The following is a 20113-nucleotide window of genomic DNA, read 5'->3' as shown; positions in this document are numbered from 1 at the left end:
GCACTTGTCTGCTCTTGCAGTCGTCGGAGTTGTATCGATGATACTTTTCCGAAAGTTTAATGGTATATCGTCAGACTCATACACTCTACATGCCAATGTGAATATTCATTCTGGTGTCTCCTCCCCCAAGGATTTTATAAATTCTGATGGAATGTTATCTTTTCCTTCTTCCTTTATCGATCAAAAGTCTTTATAATACATTTTAAATTGTGATTCTAATGCAGGCTTCCCTACCTCTCCTATATCGACTCCCGTTTCTTCTTCTACCACGTCATCATACAAGCCTTCCCCTCATAGAGGCCTTCAGTGTACTCTTTCCATCTGTCCACAGTCTCCTGTGAACTTAACAGTGGAATTCTCATTGCGCTCTTAATGTTTCCACCCTTGCTTTTAATTTCACCGAAAGTTGTTTTGATTTCTCTGTATGCTGGCTCAGTTCTTCAGACAATCATTTATCTTTAGATTTCTTCACATTTTCCGTGTACCCATTTCACCTTAGTTTCCCTGCATTTCTTATTTCATTCTTAAGTAGCTTCCGTTTTTGTGTTCCTGAATTTTCTTGAACGTCTTTTTACTCCCTCCTTTCACAGATCAGCTGTAGTATTTGTTTTGTTATCCATGGATTATTCACATTTATCTTTTTATAGATGTGGGTGCATTCCTTTTCAACTGAACTGCCTACTGAGCTATTCCCTATCGCAAAATCTATATCCTCGGAGAACTTCAAGCGTACCTTGTCATTCCTTAGTACTTACATGTCCCACTTCTTTGTTCATTGATTCTTCCTGACTAGTCTTTTAAGCTTCATTCTACTCTTCATCACTACTAAATGGTGATCTGAGTCTATGTTTGCTCCTGGTTACGCTTTACAATCCAGTACCTGATCTCGAAATTTCTGTCTGACCATGGTGTAATCCAACTGAAATCTTCCCGCCCTTCCTGCCTCTTCCAAGTATATCTCCTCCTCTTCTGATTCTTGTTCGCTGTTAATAGCCGAAATTTACTGCCGACTATAAATAGTGTTTCTCCTCTCACATTCCCAGTTCGAAGTCCATATTCGCTCGTAATCCTTTCTTCTACGCCTGCAACCGATTAGATTTTCATCTGGTTTCCTACCGAATTACCCGTTCAGTATCCTCATACGCTTTCTCTGTATCTTCATTTTCGGTTTGCAACATCCGCATATATACCTAACTATCGTTATTGGTGTTGGTTTGCTGTTGATTCTGATGAGAACAGTAACTCACTATTTGTCCTACCACCCTATTCATAACGAACCCAGCTCCCATTATGCCATTTGCTGTTGCTGTTGATATTACCCCAATTGACCACAAATTTTCGTCTTCTTCCCGCTTCTATTCATTGACCCCACTATATCTAGATTGACGCTTAGCATTTACCGTTTCAGATTTTCTAGCTTCCCAACCACGGTCAAACTTCTGACGTCCCATGCCCTGGTTCCTAGAACATTGTCCTTTCGTTGGTTCTCCGGTCTTTTTCTCATAGCTACCTCCAATTGGCAGTCAACTCCCCACTGTGACTAAGGAACCTATAAAATAAGTATGTCAAAATATCTGCTAAAAACGGATAGCTACTTCAATTTCAGAAAAGCTTAGAGTCCAAAAGTCACTTTATTGAGATATAGCTACTCATCTGAACCATGAGAGCTGAAAAACACCGAGTAGATGCTTAGTTCGCCATATAACGGCATGGACAAGCAAAAGCAAAGGAAGGACGTAGATGGCGTCGTGGATCATATATAAACATAAATGTAGACGAGAACCGACAATACCAGACAGTCTGTCCCTCAGCTCCGATGAAGCTTTTCTGGAGGTTTGCTTTGAATGACGAGCGTTTTCTGTTCATCTCCAATTGGAAAAATTTTTCTGCTACTCAAGGCTCTTTTCCAGTTACCAATGAGAATCGAGTTCTGTAACAGAATGTCCTATCATTTAGCGAAGGGAATGAAAACACGAAGCAAAAGGAAAAAGAGGTATTACTCCAGTCTAGGCAGCGAGATCACAAAAGACTACTGCACAGAGCACTTGAAGAACAAACAGAAATTAGCAGACTTAATACTATAATAACCTGACACTGTCAGTGTTGTAGAAAGCGATATTTAAGTATAGTGTTGTAGTTTTCTTTTGGAAGTCTGGAAATTAATGTCACCTGGGTAGCTCCTGGCGACACTGTCGACAGACAAGATTGCTGCTTATATTGCGTCATTTTACCACGATTATGCATCTTTCATGCCACACAGTAAAACGTTGCACAGCATAAATATATTGCGCAACAATATTAAAGGCTCACTTTTTCGATGCACAAGTTTGAAATTTGGCTCAAACGTGCCTACAACCTACCTGTAACGTAACCCTCGGATTCGGCGACTCTTGAAAAGGCAATGTGTTGACATATTCGGGAAAGTAGTCCACAGCCCAGAAGTTCGTGAGGGTCACAATGAGGATTATTGATATCAAATTGGCACCAAATTTTAGGATAATTCTGTCCAACGCGACAGTGGACTTCTCACACGGCCGGTTGGAGTGGCCGAGCGGTTCTAGGCGCTTCAATCTGGAACCGTGGGACCGCTACGGTCGCAGGTTCGAATCCTGCCTCGGGCATGGATGTGTGTGATGTCCTTAGGTTAGTTAGGTTTAAGTAGTTCTAAGTTCTAGGGGGCTGATCACCTCAGATGTTAAGTCCCATAGTGCTAAGAGCCATTTGAACCATTTTTTGCACACGACGAGGAAGTCGTTACACCCCCTCTCACCCAAACTTCACCCCTTCTTTCGACTCCTCTCCGATAGACGTCAGAATCGCTGAAGCTCTAGCGCCTGAAGGAGTCAAACTGCACCTAAATGGTGCCGAAGGGGTTATGAAACTCTCAGGTGCTAGAGCAACCGCGAAGTGAATGTGTGTCTAAGTACCTGACAATTACATTTGTAATTTGTTCAAAAAGCTGCACGGGTGCCACGAATGATGTGCCTCTGATTGGGGGACTCTTTGCCGTCTAATTCAAGCTCATGTTAATGTTGCAGCTGCCCCTACCCCTCTCCGCCCCCCCCCCCCCTTGATATGGCGCAAAAGGGTGCGATAAAGGAAGGACGGAAAAACATAAAAACGCTTTTAAGCTTAGGATCACGTTCAAACGCAATAGAATAAGATCGAACCTTGTGGTTCCAACCAATATATCGGGCCATAAACTGCTGCTGCGCTACACTCCACGGACGTCAGATGACTTTTAATTGGCCTAAAACCCCATGATGTCCTTAGCGTTGGGTTGAAACGCCCGCGGGTTCGCAGAAGTGTCTAGAACGTCGATCTGTGGCTCATCGCACTGCGAACAGTCAGTGTTGACCACGAAATGTGCAGCAATCATAGCCCCAAAGGAGGGCGTGGTTTCATTGACGTCCTTTATCCCACCCCTGAGGCCTTTTCATGCTGATTCTGAGCCACCCATAACAAAATCGAGTGATTTCAATACTGGATGTCGCGATTCTGACCTACATTGCAGAGGCGTCAAAAGAAAGGGTGAAATGTGAGTAAGAGGGGCTGTGTCGACCTCCCTATAATGTGACACGTTCACAGAGACGTTGGGCAGAACTGTGCTAGTATTTAGTGTCAACATGACATCAGTAACCTACTGTACAGCTCACATGAACTGAGCTGTTGCCTCTCTCTTGCTTGAATCGACACCTTCGTGTTCGAAGTGTCTCCCAGCCTGAGAGTGAAGTCGCGAGCCTCCGTGCCTTTGCATCGTTACAGAGAATGCTTGTAGACATCTTTGAGCTAAATTTCAAACGTGTCGCAATGTCCATTTACAACAGAAAACATTTGCTGAGTTTCCAAAAAGTGATCCTTTAATTACATTCTTGCGCAGTGATATTGTAACCAAAATTTTTGAGTTTCGAATTATGAAGATGACGGTGATACAGGGACTCGAATTACTAACCCATGTAGACACTGGTTTATATATATTAAGTTATCTGAAGACGACCATTTAACTTTTCGAAGCTAGTAACCGCTCTATCCCTCCTTGCAATCTACGCAAATTAAAAGTTTTCCAAAAGAAGACTACAGCACTAAACAATCTGCCTAAATCAGAATCAGCAACGAAGCCAGAGATCTGAAATTATTCTTGGCTCTGTCCGATGCACTGGGGATGACTCTAACATTCGCCGAATTTAAGAATCGTCTGTAAGAAGATTATTTCCCGGTTCCATTACTTCAGAGTCAAAGCACGCGGAACATACTGGGAGTCTTGGAGACTGAGATCATTCCGACATCACGCCCCTGCTGTTTCAGGCTCCTCAACCACCACGTAACTGGGAAGGCACCCGTGATGCCACGGAGTACGGCAGCGACTGCGTGCAGAACACGGGCACCGGTTCGGAGGACTGCCTCTACCTGAACGTGTTCGTGCCTGGAGTTCCAGAGGAGGGCGCAGGGCTGCCCGTCATGTTCTGGGTGCACGGCGGGGGCTTCTATACCGGCAGCGGCTCAGACGACGAACACGGCCCAGACTTCCTCGTTTCCTATGGCGTCATACTGGTCACCATCAACTATCGCCTAGGACCGATAGGTATGTCTGTTGCACTTCCATCAGAGTGATACGACTAACTTCTCTTCTTGATTCTGAAACAGTTGCTGCTTTTTATGGAGCTACTGGAATTTTCTCTCCATACATCCATAACTCTTCCTTTTTCCATTTTAAATTCCGCCTCTCTGTAGATTTAAACGATTCTTTCTTCTTCTCTTCTTCATCGTCATTACCCTCTCTACTTCAAGTCACATTAATTTGATTTTAATGGTTAATTGCTTTGCAGTTTAATCCTGCTAGAGGTGCTCGCACGGTCGATCTTTATGTTTCAACGATTATCTGTACTGTTTCGCTAATCTATGTACCTTGGTCATACCAGTTAATATATGAAAATCAAACTGTCAAATGTTCAAGGAAAACTGGGAGTAGTTGCCCTTGACTGGAAACATTAGCAAATGGCTCAAAAGACTGTCGAACATACAGAGGCCAATGAATGACACTGTGCCACGTTTTTAGCAGTAAATGCGTTCTTGCACTGACGGGCCGCAATCTGTAGTTCTCGCATTATCCCCGATATATACAGGCTGCATCGAAAAATAAAATGCGAGAAACGCTTAGTAAATTGTGTAGGATGGCAAACATTATATTTTGCAGAGGGAACTCTTATCCGGAAATGCGTTATTCCGGGGGTGTAGGGGTTAGAAGTTTGATGTTACTGGCGTCAAAACTTCTTCACACTGTAATTCGTATTCCCACGTATTAGGAAACCCATTAGCTATCAGTGTAAATTAGACACACGGACGACATCTGTAGATGTCACGATTAGCAGAAAGATCAACTTTAGTGCAGAGCCCATTTCAACAAACTCACAAATTCATCGTTTTTGCTATGTGGGGCTTCAGATTTGTATAACGGTTCGCATTTGTTGATAGATAAGTGTTTCCCTTTTAGTTATGAATCTGCCATAGAATTACATTGTGCAATACGCAAATTACATGATAGTTTGGCCCATTTCGTTTGTTCGGTGGCTAGGTGCAAGTCCTTCTACACTTCCGGGAAACAAATTAGTGCACCTGGAGAGGTGCAAAATCGCTATGTTAATACAGTTAGCGGATTACTTGTTTGGGCAATATGTATTGCCATCATTAGATGGTAGTTACACCATGCAATGATTAAACCACTCTGTCACATTAGGCTTACGAAATATGCATAAGAAAGGGGAGACATTACCATGAAATGTATTTGTCAACTTTACTCGAAAGCCGTGGTTGCTGCAGAAGACATGTACTTAATTCAAAGACTTACTTAATCGTTTAATCAGTAACTGTTGTTTTTTAGTTAATGTTCGTATTAAATAACGAGTTAAAGAATAATGAAGCATTATGAAAAGCCATAGATAATTTCTGTGCTGAGAAATTTAATCACAAGTAACTATTCCTGAAAAAAATATAATAAAACTAAAATAAAAGAACGGCTGTCGCAATGTGTCATTTGAATATTTTTTGAAAATAATGTTTAAAAAGAAGTTTAGCATAGCCCATATGTACGTAGAAATGGTATTAATCGGTATCCACAGCATAAAAATGAAAATACAAGGCATCTTGTGTCTATTTTATGTGTAGATAGTAAAAATGAATACTAGTGACAAAACCCAATATCCAAGGTTACTAGAACTGAAGTTATAGAAGCATTGCATCGAATAAGTACTATCTGTTGATGTTACTATCTAGTTAACTGATATCACATCGTTACATCATGGGAGATTTTTGCATTCCTGAAAAGTCCATGTGAAGTACACTACAGACAACTGTCAGCAGACTGGAAAAGTCCTTGTCAGGGAATATAAGGCAAATTGTTTGAAGTTCATATGTCAAGCTGACGTCCAAGTATCAGGTGGCAAGGAATGAAGAACATTTTAAAAGAAGGGTGGCAACTCGCTGAATAGTAATGTATTCTTTCCTGTTCTTGAGCAGGTAAGAAATTGTCAGGTCCGTCTCAAAAAGAAGAACATCCTACGATCTTCGATTGCTCAATTTCCATACTCGAAACTGATGATAATGAGAAATTGGACGCATCAGATATTGTAAAAGAGTTATCGTCTCCCAGCCGATTCAAGAACTAACAAAGAGAAGGGTTTATATTGAGCATATTAGGAAAAAATTGAGAGCAATGGAAATTTTGCTGCACTTTCTGAAACTATCGACAAATGAGATGTCGGTCTAAGAGACAAATGTCGAAAATTTTAGAATTTCCACCATATTGGATTCATCATTTTCATCTTTACAATGTTATTATAACAAATTCGCAGGTAGCATGGTCAAAAATTGCGATACCAATTTTCATTGAATGAAATTCTTTTCCTCTCGTTTTTTATTCGTCACTTTCAATTAATTGAATTCATTATCACATTCTTTATTAGCAAGACAGGAAACGCACTCTTCTCTTCTTTCTTCTATCTTTCGCTTCTCTTGAAGCTCATCGAGGTTTCAAATTTCGGTCATGCTTTCGTAATTCTGAGCCATTGCGCTCAGGTGAGGAAATATGTATAAGCGTTAGAATACTGTATTTCCACAGGGAAACTGCCTTTCCGAATTTATTTCTGACGGACAGTCATCACTATTTACGTATATATAGTGAAGTACTGAATAAAAGTGTTTGAGATGTTATTCGGATTGGCTGTTAGCATTTAACGAGACCGGTAGTAATATCCCAATAAACTGATGAGTAAGGAGCCGCTTGCTTAAATATCAGCCCTGTTCCTTCAGGTTTTGTGAGTACGGGAGACGCTGTCGCACCTGGCAACGCAGGACTCAAGGACCAGCAGCTGGCGCTGACCTGGGTCCAGAACAACATAGCCAACTTCGGCGGCGACCCTCAGCAAGTGACTCTCCAAGGACAGAGTGCTGGAGGCGTGTCCGTCTCACTCCACTTCGTGTCGCCCATGTCCGCAGGTGAGCACCGTCCGGCACCACACTGCTGCTTCCGGTCAGTCTTTCGTTCTACAGACATAAGACTTCGAACAAGCACAAAAGGAATATTTTAAGAGCGGATATGGTGGTGGTGTGAATGGCTCAAAAACTGAATGGGATACATTTTGAATGTATTCCTCTACAACTCAGTATTATAAGGAAGTAATAACACACTTCTTCACAATAAGATTGGACCATGACTGTATACGATACACTTACTTCATTCCTTAATGAAATTTGTAACAAATAAAATAGCAGTTTTCCAAACTCACAGTTCACGTCATGGAGTCAGTATTACAAGAATAATCTTCTTAATGAAGTCACATAATTTCATCAAGAAAGACATCCATTATTCACAAACACATGTTTTCAAAAACTTGCCAGAGCCATTACAAGCTCAATTAGCAATATAGTTCAGTTTAAGAATATCAGAGTAAAATACAGTGAGAAACAGCACTTTTCGTGTGGTCGAGTATTGCGTTTCGCAGTTACTGGAGCTTCCTTTTCGAGATGGTCCAGTCTCATTAATGTGACGACCTAGCAAAAGCCTGAATAACTACCTTTTGCAAGTAAGTCAGAAAATTTAAATGCTTTTGTTAAAATTAGAGAAAATCGAAATTTGTGAAATTCGGTGACGGGAGGAACAGGACTTCTCTTCAGATCAGTGCAGTGTTATAAATACAGAAACAAAAAAAGAGTAATGGAGGAATAGACCGAACAATGAGTAAGAAAATAGGGATGTCGGTTGGCAACCCCCCCCTCCCCCCCCCCCCCCCATACACACACATACACACACAAGCACGGAAGAACAAGTTTATATGCCAACTGTCTCCACTGATGATGAAGAGATTGAAGAAATGTATGATGAGATAATGAGAAATAATTCAGATAGTAAAGGAAGACGAAAAATTTATTGTGATATGGGAGTAGCATTCGATAGTAAGGAAAAGAAAGAGAAGGAAAAGTAGTAGGTGAATATGGGTTGGGGCAAAGGGATAAAATAGCAAGCTACATGGTAGAATTTTGCACTGAACATAATTTAATCATCCTTTTCTCTTGGCTTAAGAAACCATGAAAGAAGAGACATGGAGACACAGAAAGTTCTCATACTGATTGTATACTGGTAAGACATTGATTTTGGAACAATATTTTAGACTGTAAGACTAATATCAGATGTGGATTCTGACCACAATTAAATGGTAATGAACTATAGATTAAATCTGTGCAAGTTAAAAAAGGCAGGAAACTAAGAAGATATCATGTGGACAAGTTGTAAGGACCATTCGTTGTTGAGAATCTCAATAGAAGAAGGAATGGATTGACTACAACAGGGGAAAGGAATACAGGAGTAGACTAACGGGTACGTTTCAGAGATGAAATGGCGAAGGAAGCAGAGGATTAAATAGGCAAAAAAGACAAGGTCCAGTAGAAATATCCAGTCATCACACGAGAAATTGAATTTCATAGATGAAATGAAACAATATGAAATGCAGTAAATAAAGCAGGCGAAAGTGAATACCAACGTCTAAGAAACGAGACTGACAGCGAGTGCAAATGTCGAAGCAGGAATGACTAGGGAATGAATGTGAAGATACAGAAGCATACATCACTAGAGGAAAGGTAGATACCTCCTATGGGAAAATTAAAGAGATCTTTGGAGATAGGGGAGGCCCCCGTACGAATATCAAGGATTTAGATGGAAAACCAGTACTAAGCAAAGAAGGGAGAGCTGAATGGTCTGTACAAGGGAAACGAACTTGAAGGCAAATTATAGAAAGTGAAGAGGAAGTGCATGAAGATGAGATTAGAGATATAATACGGCGAGGAGTATCTGACAGAGAGCACCGAAGACCTAAATTGCAACAAGGTCCCTGAAGTAGAAAGCATTCAGATATTCTCGAGAGAGCCAGCCGTGACAATACTACTGAACCTAGTGTGAAAGATGTGCAAGATAGAGAAATGAAGGAATAGGCACGAAGCAATATTGACTTTCCAGCATCTCTCAGGAATTAAGTTAAGAATAGGCAAACCTACATGTATAGCGTTTGTAGAGTTAGAGAAAGCTGTTGACATTGTTGAATGGAGTACACTCTTTGAAAGTCTGAAGCTGTTGACAGTGTTGAATGGAGTACACTCTTTGAAAGTCTGAGGGAAATAGGGACGAAATATAAGGTGAAAAAGGCTACGTACAACCTGTGCAGAAACGGGACAGCAGTTTCGAGTGGCACGAGAGGGAAGCAGTGATTGAAAAGGAAGGGACAAAGTGTCGTGGCCTATCCCATACATTTTTCAATCTGTACACTGAGAAAACACTAAAGAGAACCAAATAAAAATTTGGAGAAAGAATTGAAGTTCACGGAGAATAAATAAAATATTTGAGGTTTGTCGATGACATTGTGATTCTGTCACAAACTGCGGAGGACCATTTGAGTGGAATGGACAATGCCTTGAAATGAGTATGTAAGATGAAGATCAGCTAAAGCAAAACAAGGGTAGTGGAATGTAATCGATTTAAACAGGCGATGCTGGGGAAATTAGATTAGGGAAAGAGACACTAAAGGTAGCAGAGGAGTTTTGCTATTTTTCAGTAAAATAACTAATGATAGCCGAAGTACAGAGGATATAAAATGTAGATTACCAATGGAAAAAAAAGCATTTCTGAAGAAGAGAAATGTCTTAAGATCGAACATAAATTTAAGTGTCTGGAAGTATTTTCTATAGGTATTTGTTTGAAGAGCAGTCTTATATGGAAGTAAGACGTGGGCGGTAAGCAGTTCAGACAAAAAGAAAATAGACGTTTCGAAATGTGGTGCTACAGAAGAACACTGAAGCATAGGTAGAGAGAAAAGCATTTTGTGGACGCATTCTGAGACATCAAGAGATCACCAATTTAGTGTTAGAGGGAATTGTGATGGATAAAAATTGTGGATGGATACTAAGAGATGAATACAGTAAGCAGGTCGCACTTAGTAGTATCTGAAGGAAAGACAGCGGGTAAAACAAAAGTAATAGCTGGCGTTCACCAAGGAAGTGTTATAGGACCTCTGCGGTTCCTGACTTACTTTAACGATTTAGGGGACAATATGAGCAGCCTTCTTAGAGTGTTTGCAGATGATGCTGTCATTTTCTGTCTTGTAAAGCTATTAGATGATCAAAACCAATTACAAACCGTTTTACACATTATACCCGTTTAGTGCGAAAAGTGTCAATTGACTGTAAACAGTAAAAAGTGAAAACTCATTCAAATGAGTAGTAAAAGACTCACTACGTCTTCTACGGGCCATTCTGAAGCCGCTTATGCAAAAAAACCGCACGAAAGAACAATTCCAGTGCGTTCAAAGGGCCGTATGATCACCCGTTATATGGCGCTTGCTGGCGACGCTACTGGTGTCCATAATGTGCACCTGCACTGAATCCTAATCCTGTGCACCCCTTGTCGGCGCCAGGACATGCTCCTATTTCCACCTAACTTTCATACTTCCTTGAAGGTGTTGCACTTTGGGTGACCAGCAGTGTAAAAGTCAGAGATCTCACGGTAGGATTCAAGTGTTCGTTCCTCCCGCACGCTTTTCTAGAGTGGAACGGTAGAGAGATAGCTTTATTCGAAGAACCCTCTGCCAGGAATTTAAATGTTAGGTGGTGAGTAATCACGTAGTAGTAGTAGTAGTAGTAGTAGAGGGTTTTTTGGGTGCACGACTGCAAGGTCTTCAGCGCCCGCTCAATAACAAAGGGAGACAGGAGTCAAGAAAATACTCAGAACATAAAACACAGGTAACAAGCTTTGAAAAATATGTGCCTACCCACACCGAAGCGTGGGACGAAGCAGGGTGCCAGCAGTAAAACATGGACAACACAGGAAGAAAGTGGTAGAGGGAGCTAAAACAATGTAGCAGATGGAAGTGGCTGGCTAACCGCAAGGAAAAAAGGAAGGAGTCAGCCACTCTGCAATACACTAAAACCTTCAGCCTAAAAGTTAAGGCCAGAGTCGAGACACATCACAAAACTTTAAAACCCTAGACACACACGTCTCATCGTTGGCTAAAACACAAGGCAGATCCCCATCAACTTGTGCTTCTGCCCTTGCATCACGGTATAAAATGCAGTCTGTTAAAATGTGCCGGACAGAGATGTGCACGCCACAAGCAACACAAAACGGAGGATCCTCCCGCCGTAATAAAATGCTATGTGTGAGAGGACAGTGCCCGATCCGAGGACGTGTGAGGGCCACCTCTTCCCGCCTGAGCAACCGGCAGGAGGAACGCCACGGCCGAGTTGTGGACTTCACCAACTGCAGTTTATTGGTCGTCACCGCCAGCCATTCTTCCTCCCACAACTCCATGCACTTCCTGTGGAGTGAAGAGATGACAGACTGCAAGGGAATAGGACACTGGACCACATCCTGCTCTCTGCAGGCCTCGTTGGCAGCCCGATCGGCCTGTTGATTGCCCCGTATTCCTACATGACCAGGCACCCAGCAGAAGGATACCTCCTTACCCCGCCGTTGGAGCACGTACAGTTGGTCATATATCAACTGGACCATCTCCACAGTTGGGAACAGATTCTGCAGTGATTGTAAGGCACTAAGAGAATCGGAGCAGAGAAGAAATCGATCGCCACGAACACGATTCATCTGCTCCAATGCCTTCAGGATCGCGTGGAGCTCAGCTGCGAAAACAGTATATTTATCAGGGAGGCGAAGCCGGTTAACATGATCAGGGAACACCACAGAACAGCCAAGGAAATTCTCCTGTTTGGAGCCATCAGTAATCACGTAGACGTAGATGTAGATATGTAGGGTGATGTAGCAGTTACCTTCGCCAACGTAGGCTTGTTTTTACTATCAAACCGTCATTAACTGCGAGTCACTTTTCGTATTATTTTTTCTTTCTCCTCCCGCATGCTTCTTCTGCCAGCTGACTGAATCACCTTACAACATTTCAATAATTCCGACACCTCTCGTTAACTCTAAGAGCAAAATGAGGTTGTATCGTAGATCCTTCCATTCGTGGGCCACTGTAGTGCCTGTACCAACATACTCGCTTACGTTAACAGCACCAACTATCTGAACAATAAATTCACCCTATCAACAGATCCTACCGAATATAGTCCACTTACGCAATATTTACGTCAGTGCTGCAGTATACCATTCATTTATCCTAGACTAATTCCCAACAGCCTGATCCAGCTCTGACCACCGTCGCCCATACTTCCCAACATCCAACAACCAAATTTACTCCGCAGGTATAGTACCTAGTTCCTACACTGTCCTATTATGCACCCTTCATCACAGTGTACTTCCCTTCTAGGCTTACCACATTTCTCCTGAGCGTATCATCACACATACACTATGTGATCAAGAGTATCCGGACACCCGCAAAGACATACGTTTTTAATATTAGGCGCATTGTGCTGCCTCCTACTGCTAGGTACTCCATATCAGCTACCTCAGTAGTCATTAAACATCGTGATAGAACAGGGCGCTCCGCAGAACACACGGACTTCGAACGTGGTCAGGTGATTTTTGTGTCACTTGTGTCATCCGTCTGTACGCGAAATTTCTACACTCCAAACATCGCTAGGTCGACTGTTTCCGATGTGATAGTGAAGTGGAAACGTGAAGGGACACGTACAGCACAAAAGCGTACAGGCTGACCTCGTCTATTGACTCAAAGAGACCGCCGACATTTGAAGAGGGTCGTAATGTGTAATAGGCAGACATCTATTCACACCGTCAAACAGGATTCCACACTGCCTCAGGATCCACTGTAAGTACTATGACCGTTAGGCGGGAGGTGAGAAAACTTGGATTTCAGCGTCGAGCGGCTGCTCATAAGCCACACATAACGCCGGTAAATGCCAAACAACGCTTCGCTTGGAGTAAGGAGCGTAAACACTGGACGATTGAAAAGTGGAAAAAGTTGTGTGGAGTGACAAATCATGGTACACAATGTGGCGATCCGATGGCAAGGTCTGCGTATGGCGAATGCCCGATGAACATCATCTGCCAGCGTGTGTACTCCCAACAGCAAAATTTGGAGACGGTGTTGTTATGGTGTGGTCGTGTTTTTCATGGAGGGGGCTTGCAACCCTTGTTGTTTTTAGTGGCACTATCACAGCACAGGCCTACACTGTTTTGAGCACCTTATTGCTTCCACTGTTCAAGAGCAATTCGGGGATGGCGATTGCATCTTTCGAGCACTTTTTCATAATACACGGCCTGTGGCGTTGTGGTTACACGACAGTAACATCCCTGTAATGGACTGGTCTGCATAGAGTCCTGACTTGAATCCTATAGAACACCCTTGGGATGTTTTGGAACGGCGATTTCGTGCCAGGCCTCACTAGCCGACATCGATACCTCTCCTCAGTGCAGCACTCCGTGAAGAATGGGCTGCCATTTCCCACGCAACCTTCCAGCACCTGATAGAACGTAAGCCTGCGAGAGTGGAAGCTGTCATCAAGGCTAAGGATGGGCCACCACCATATTGAATTCCGGCATTACCGATGGAGGGCCCCACGAGCTTGTAAGTCATTTTCAGCCAGGTATCTCGATACTTTTGATCACATAGGTAACAATAACCATCGCTCAGTAGCCAAATGCAGCTGCATCCTTCATTGCAGTAGCCATATAATCGACTCCTATATTTCATAAATACCTGCAATAAATATAAATATTTTATAAAACTCATGTCCTAAATTCTACTAGCCTGATGAGCATAAATGTGGTCGTACCTGACTGCCCCTTATTCCACATAAGAGGAAGGGAATAGAAAGGTCAACAGTGAAAACAGATCCACTTTTGTTCACATGCATACTGCTTGCGTCCACAGGCTTGTTCTCACGACTCATCATTGAGAGCGGCAACTTCATCGCCCGGCCTCCACTGCCGGCGGCAGTGGCGCGGCAGCATGCGTTCCGCCTGGGCGCCCTCCTCGGCTTTGACACGGACGACTCGGAGCAGCTCATCACCTTCCTGCGGTCCGTGAACGCTACAGACCTACTGGTGGACAATTCACTCATCCTGACAGAGGAGGTGCGTGAAATCTCGCATTGTAATGGTTCACAAGATTTGGTTTGTAGCTTTTCATAAACATCTAGATTTTGGAAAATTATCTGCCTTTATACCTTACCGCTTGTTTAAAGCCCTATTCCCAGTACAGACAGCTGAGAATGTACACTAAACAAAGGCGTTCTGCCAAGCCCGTGTACCAGGATCTTGTGTTTTCCCAAAGATTACTTGATAGTACGCAAATAAAAGAATGCTTAGAATCTTCTCACGTCCTGCTTTAAAACCATAGTGCTCATCCACCCTTTCTCATAGGATGCTGTCAGCATAAATATAAAACAATGAAAGGTGGCATACTGCAGCCCTGACGTAGGTCCTTTCTCACATTTACTGCTTTACTCACTTCTTTGTTGGTTTCTTTGATTATTTTTATACGATTGTACAGACTATTAAGAACTTTAAGTAACTGTCTGGGGTAGCTCGTTTTACCAGCCCCTCATATCCATCATTCCTCAGAACCCCCTTCTCTTCATGGTGTGTAAACACGAGACGCGTTTCCGGTTTGAATTCTCTATGTTTTTCAGTAAGTTTATTCACTACAAATATTTTATCAACACGTGAGTTGCCTGGCCTATATACTCATATTGTTCCTCAAGCAGTAACATCTTTATAATCGCTGTTGTTCTTTCATTTATTGATTTTGTATAGATTTTGTAGCCGGTTGTCATAATATCGAATTCTTAAAAACTGAGATAACTATCATTATCGTCCAGTCTGCAGTATTTGTTGTTGTTCTCAACACAAATCGTACAAATGAAGCAACGGATGTTCCACCATGCTCAGAAGTTTCTCATTTATCTTATCTATCTAGACAGCTTTCCTATTCCTATTCGTTTACAGACTTTATTTTAATTCTTCCTTTGATATTAAGCTAACACTTAAATTTTCTTGTGAAAAATCTCTCACTAGTTATGTTTCGTCATGTCATTACTTTTTATACTACTTAATACGATCCTTTTCTTTATAATTTTCAGTCTAACGACGTCTCATTTCGTTTTGCTTAGGTCTTTAATCATCCTAAATGCTACTAATTGATGTCCTTTTTCCTGTTAAGGGTATTCGTTATTTTCAGCTGAATAAAATTTGCCAAATCTCACAGCTCTCCTAATTTGTCGGTCTCACAAGGTACCCCAAAGTTTTTAACTACGTTTGGTATTGGTATATTGCCAACTACAGCATTTAAATGTCCTCTCGTAATAAGGCAGTCATTATTGTTCAGTTCATACAGCTGTTTCTCAATAGTCTCATAGAATATTCCAGATTGTTCGTTCCTTCCACTGGTGTGTGTACTGAAAAGAACTCCAGTTTAAATATAGATGTCTCTCTCCATTCATTAATGTAATTGTAGGACACCAATTTTTCCTTGGATTTAGTATCTGTCAGAAGTGCCACAAACGCCTGTTCTATAGTCTACATATACACCCTGCTGTGTATTATAAGATTCCTAGATTTTAAGTCCCGTTAAACTTCTTTTTTCTTTCTGTTATGGCAGCAATATTTATTCTCCTTTGTCCTAGTATTTGTATTAACTCATTACCTTTTCTTCTAGCAAGTACATTCCAGGTACTGAAATTCAATTTGTTATTAAACATAATATTTTTCCTCATATACACATGTGATCAAAAGGATCCGGACACCTGGCTGAAAATGACTGACAAGTTCGTGGCGCCCTCCATCGGTAGTTATCGAATTCAGTATGGTGCTGGCCCACCCTTTGCCTTGATGACAGCTTCCACTCTTGCAGGCATACGTTCAGTCACGTGCTGGAAGGATTTTTGGGGAATGGCAGCCCGTTCTACACGGAGTGCTGCACTGAGGAGAGGTATCGATGTCGGACGGTGTGGCCTGGCACGAAGTCGGCGTTCCAAAACATCCCAAAGGTGCCCTATAGGATTCAGGTCAGGACTCTTTGCAAGCCAGCCCATTACAGGGATATTATCGTCGTGTACCCACTCCACCACAGACCGTGTATTATGAACAGGTGCTCGAGCGTGCTGAAACATGCAATCGCCATCCCCGAACTGCTATTCAGCAGTGGAAACGAGAAGGTGCTTAAAACATAAATCTAGGCCTGTGCTGTGATAGTGCCACGCAAAACAACAAGGCGTGCAAACACCCTCCACGAAAAACACGACTACACCATAACAACATCGCCTCCGAATTTTACTATTGGCACTACACACGCGGGCAGATGACGTTCGTCGGGCATTCGCCATACCCTCACCGTGCCATCCGATCGCCACATTGTGTGCCGTGATTCGTCACATCACACAACCTTTCTCCACTGTTCAATCGTCCAATATTTACGCTCTTTACACCAAGCGAAGCGTGTTTTGGCATTTACCAGCGTTATGTGTGGCTTATGGGCAGCCGCTCGACGCTGAAATCCAAGTTCTCTCACCTCCTGCCTAACGGTCATAGTACCTGCAGTGGATCCTGAGGTAGTTTGGAATTCCTGTGTGATGGTGTGTATTGATGTCTGCCTATTACTCATTACGACCCTCTTCAAATGCCGGCGGTCTCTGTCAGTCAATAGACGAGGACGGCCTGTACGCTTTGGTGCTGTACGTATTTCATTACGTTTCCACTTCACTATCACATCGGAAACAGTCGACCTAGGGATGTTTAGGAGTGCGGAAATCTCGCGTACAGACGGATGACACAAGTGACACAAAATCACCTGGCCACGTTCGAAGTCCGTGTGTTCTGCGGAGCGGCCCATTCTGTTCTATCACGATGTTTAATGACTACTGAGATCGCTGATATGGAGTACCTGGCAGTATGTGGCAGCACAATGCACCTTACATGAAAAACGTATGTGTTTGGGGGTGTCCGGATCCTTTCCATCATATAATCCGGTTGTCATTAAATTGTGCGTCTGCGGTTTCTGTTTCGAAGCTATTCCGTTGATTCTTCAGAAGACTCTCCACTTCCCTCTAGAAGAGGTTACTAGCCTAACTTCCTAGAGTAGCCCGGTGCTGGGTCTGCCATCTACAGGTCTCCTGACCCGTTTTTCTGTCAGGGTTTTCTTTCTTAGCCGAAAGTCTTATTTAAAACACCGAGAACTCGCCCTTCAGTCTCTTCCGTCTGCTGCACAACTTATAAGCAAGTGCAGTGCCTGCGGGCAACGCAGTTTACATGATCTTAGACGTGGGTGTAGGATTTGCTGCTACAGCTGTCTAGAAACGTAGTAGAGGCGGTACCCAGGGTTTTTATCTACGACCATAACAGCCTTTGTGCAGGAATTCTCATGGTATAATACGAATTTTGAGTTCCAAAATCCAGGGCCCTAAGGATGTGTCCATACGATAACCGCGACTCAGCATTCTATGACATTATTTTGAGCTACAAAGATGTTATTTTCAGAAAATGTGCTAATTCATTAGCCCATGTGCAAATGTAAAAGAAAGCCGATAGCAATTCATTTCGATTTATCCAAGACTTTTGCAAAAATTGTTCAATGTAGTAGTTCCGAAAGTTTGTGTCTATGCCCTAGGTAGCTCCATATTTCCTTAGCTTTAAGTTTCACATATGAAGTATACAAATTATACGCTGGAAAGTATTAACTTTAGGGACACTTAGAGACAGTGTTATTTGCATAAATACATGGAACAGTGGAATTAATTTAATAATGTAATTACTTTCTTCTTTTGGGCATTGTATGCCACAATATTGTAACTGAAAATTAATGTTTGGAATTTTCGGTGTTATCAGAAAGATATATTTACCACGTGGGATGTATTTAGCTCCCTTAGGGAACCCATTATTGTCGGAGAGAATTTTTGAGTCAAAACAGCTTTCGCCTAAAACCAAGCGTGACAATTCCTTCCATTTGTTTCTGTGGTTGTAGTGATTGCCATTCCTTTTAAAATACCATTGATTAGTTCTATGATGGTAAATCAGCTGTGTATGGTTGGGATAAGAAGTGAAGCACTGCGTTCAAGATGGGGATAAGTCCATAAGCAATCATTTTGAAAAAATAACAAAAAATATATAATTTGTATAGTTTTGCAATAAGCTTAATTCGGGCGTTGGGTGTGATACCGTACATCTTTAGAAGCAAATTTTCGAATCTGCTTCATAAAAATGACTATAAAACCTACCAACAAATCCCCTTTTTACACTGAACATGAACGCCATATTTTGAATAATTACGCAATATAAAAATTACCTATACATTTAATCTCTTTATACACTGGTACACTCAAGTAAAGATAATTGAAGAAATTTAGATTCATTGCTAATGGATGTTACAGGCAAATTTAAAATAACTCCTTGTCCCATGCTACTCTTTCTGAATCTTCCGGTGTGTTTTGTTGTCCTTTGCCAGAAAATCGCTCAGTAATGATCCTGAAATAATTCTGATAATGTAAAAGTATCAATGCACTCATTTTACCAACATCATTGGCCTTGGCAGATTTTATTGGTACTAGGACAAAGTAGGCTGGGGGCACGCCTGACATAGCAAGATGCCTACCAGTTTTTACAAGTGAAAAATCGTATGTAACTAGGCCACGGCAATGAGGAAATACTGAACCATATTTTGGTGCTGCTAAGAACTCAAATATTTTAAGAAGTTACAGCTCATATATTTCTTTCTACTGTAACAGTTTCTTTGTTAGTTCTATTGCATAGGAGTCTTGATCACATACCATCTATGAATGGCGAAGTGAAAAGATGTATGGCGTAGTACAGAAAACCTAGTGTTGAGCACGAAAAGTGTACCAGAAATGAACAACCACACGATTCCTATTTTGACTCGTACATGCATCTGAAAAAAACATACCGTTTCCTTACAGTAATAGTTACGTGTTTTTCAATAATACTCATTAGCAGAAAGAAAAACAACTTCGTTTGCGTCATTCCTAACTGTTTTCTCATCATACACGTACGTGAATGTATTATCATCAGAGAACCTGTGTACCCCAAGAAAAACAAACCCAATGTTGCCTCTAATAGAACATCTCCACAACAGGTATATGTGGAACCGGAATCTTCTGTACAGAAATGATTACTTTCGTTATAGGAACAGAAAGCTGGCTAAAGCCGGAGATAAATTCTGCCGAAATATTTACAGAGGCGTTACTTTCTAGTCCCCTTTGACTAATTCCTCACGTTTTTTCTTCGAATCAAAAAATGAATTGTCTCTTAACTTTTAATGATTAAGTTCCCTTTCCTCATGGCGTACATCAGGTGTCTGAAGAACTGGGAATGCATAAACCCTTTGCAATTAATGAAATAGCGCATGCATATGTACAATTACGAAGCTTTGTCTTAAAGTATTTTTAGTATGATAAACAGTGAAATATTTACATATGCATTTTACTTCCGCCTGCTGTCTGTGAGCTGTTGTTCCACATTGACGTCGAACATAGTCGGTGGCTACATTAATGTGACTGGACCATGTATGAAGATACTGTACGGCGAGTGCACAAATCCATCATTTTGCTACAAGATAACAATTCCTAATTGCTGAATGCACGACTTAATTTTTAAGGGAAGTTAGCATGTAACGTAAAAGTATGTTTCTGTTCTAGG

At 41.8% G+C, this 20113-nt stretch overlaps 1 protein-coding gene across 1 annotated transcript in view; it reads left to right on the top strand.

Annotated features, from left to right (window-relative positions):
• LOC126474516 (cholinesterase-like) overlaps positions 1-20113 on the top strand; it is an 83248-nt gene that overhangs the window by 14855 nt on the left and 48280 nt on the right. The window contains exons 3-6 of the mRNA XM_050101986.1: positions 4306-4582; positions 7306-7491; positions 14340-14542; positions 19818-19841. Coding sequence (XP_049957943.1) covers positions 4306-4582; positions 7306-7491; positions 14340-14542; positions 19818-19841 — 690 coding nt within the window. The remainder of the gene's footprint in view (positions 1-4305; positions 4583-7305; positions 7492-14339; positions 14543-19817; positions 19842-20113) is intronic.

The sequence above is a fragment of the Schistocerca serialis genome, chromosome 4 (assembly GCF_023864345.2).
Source record: "Schistocerca serialis cubense isolate TAMUIC-IGC-003099 chromosome 4, iqSchSeri2.2, whole genome shotgun sequence".
NCBI lineage: Eukaryota > Metazoa > Arthropoda > Insecta > Orthoptera > Acrididae > Schistocerca > Schistocerca serialis.
This window is presented reverse-complemented; position numbering and strand designations above follow the sequence as displayed.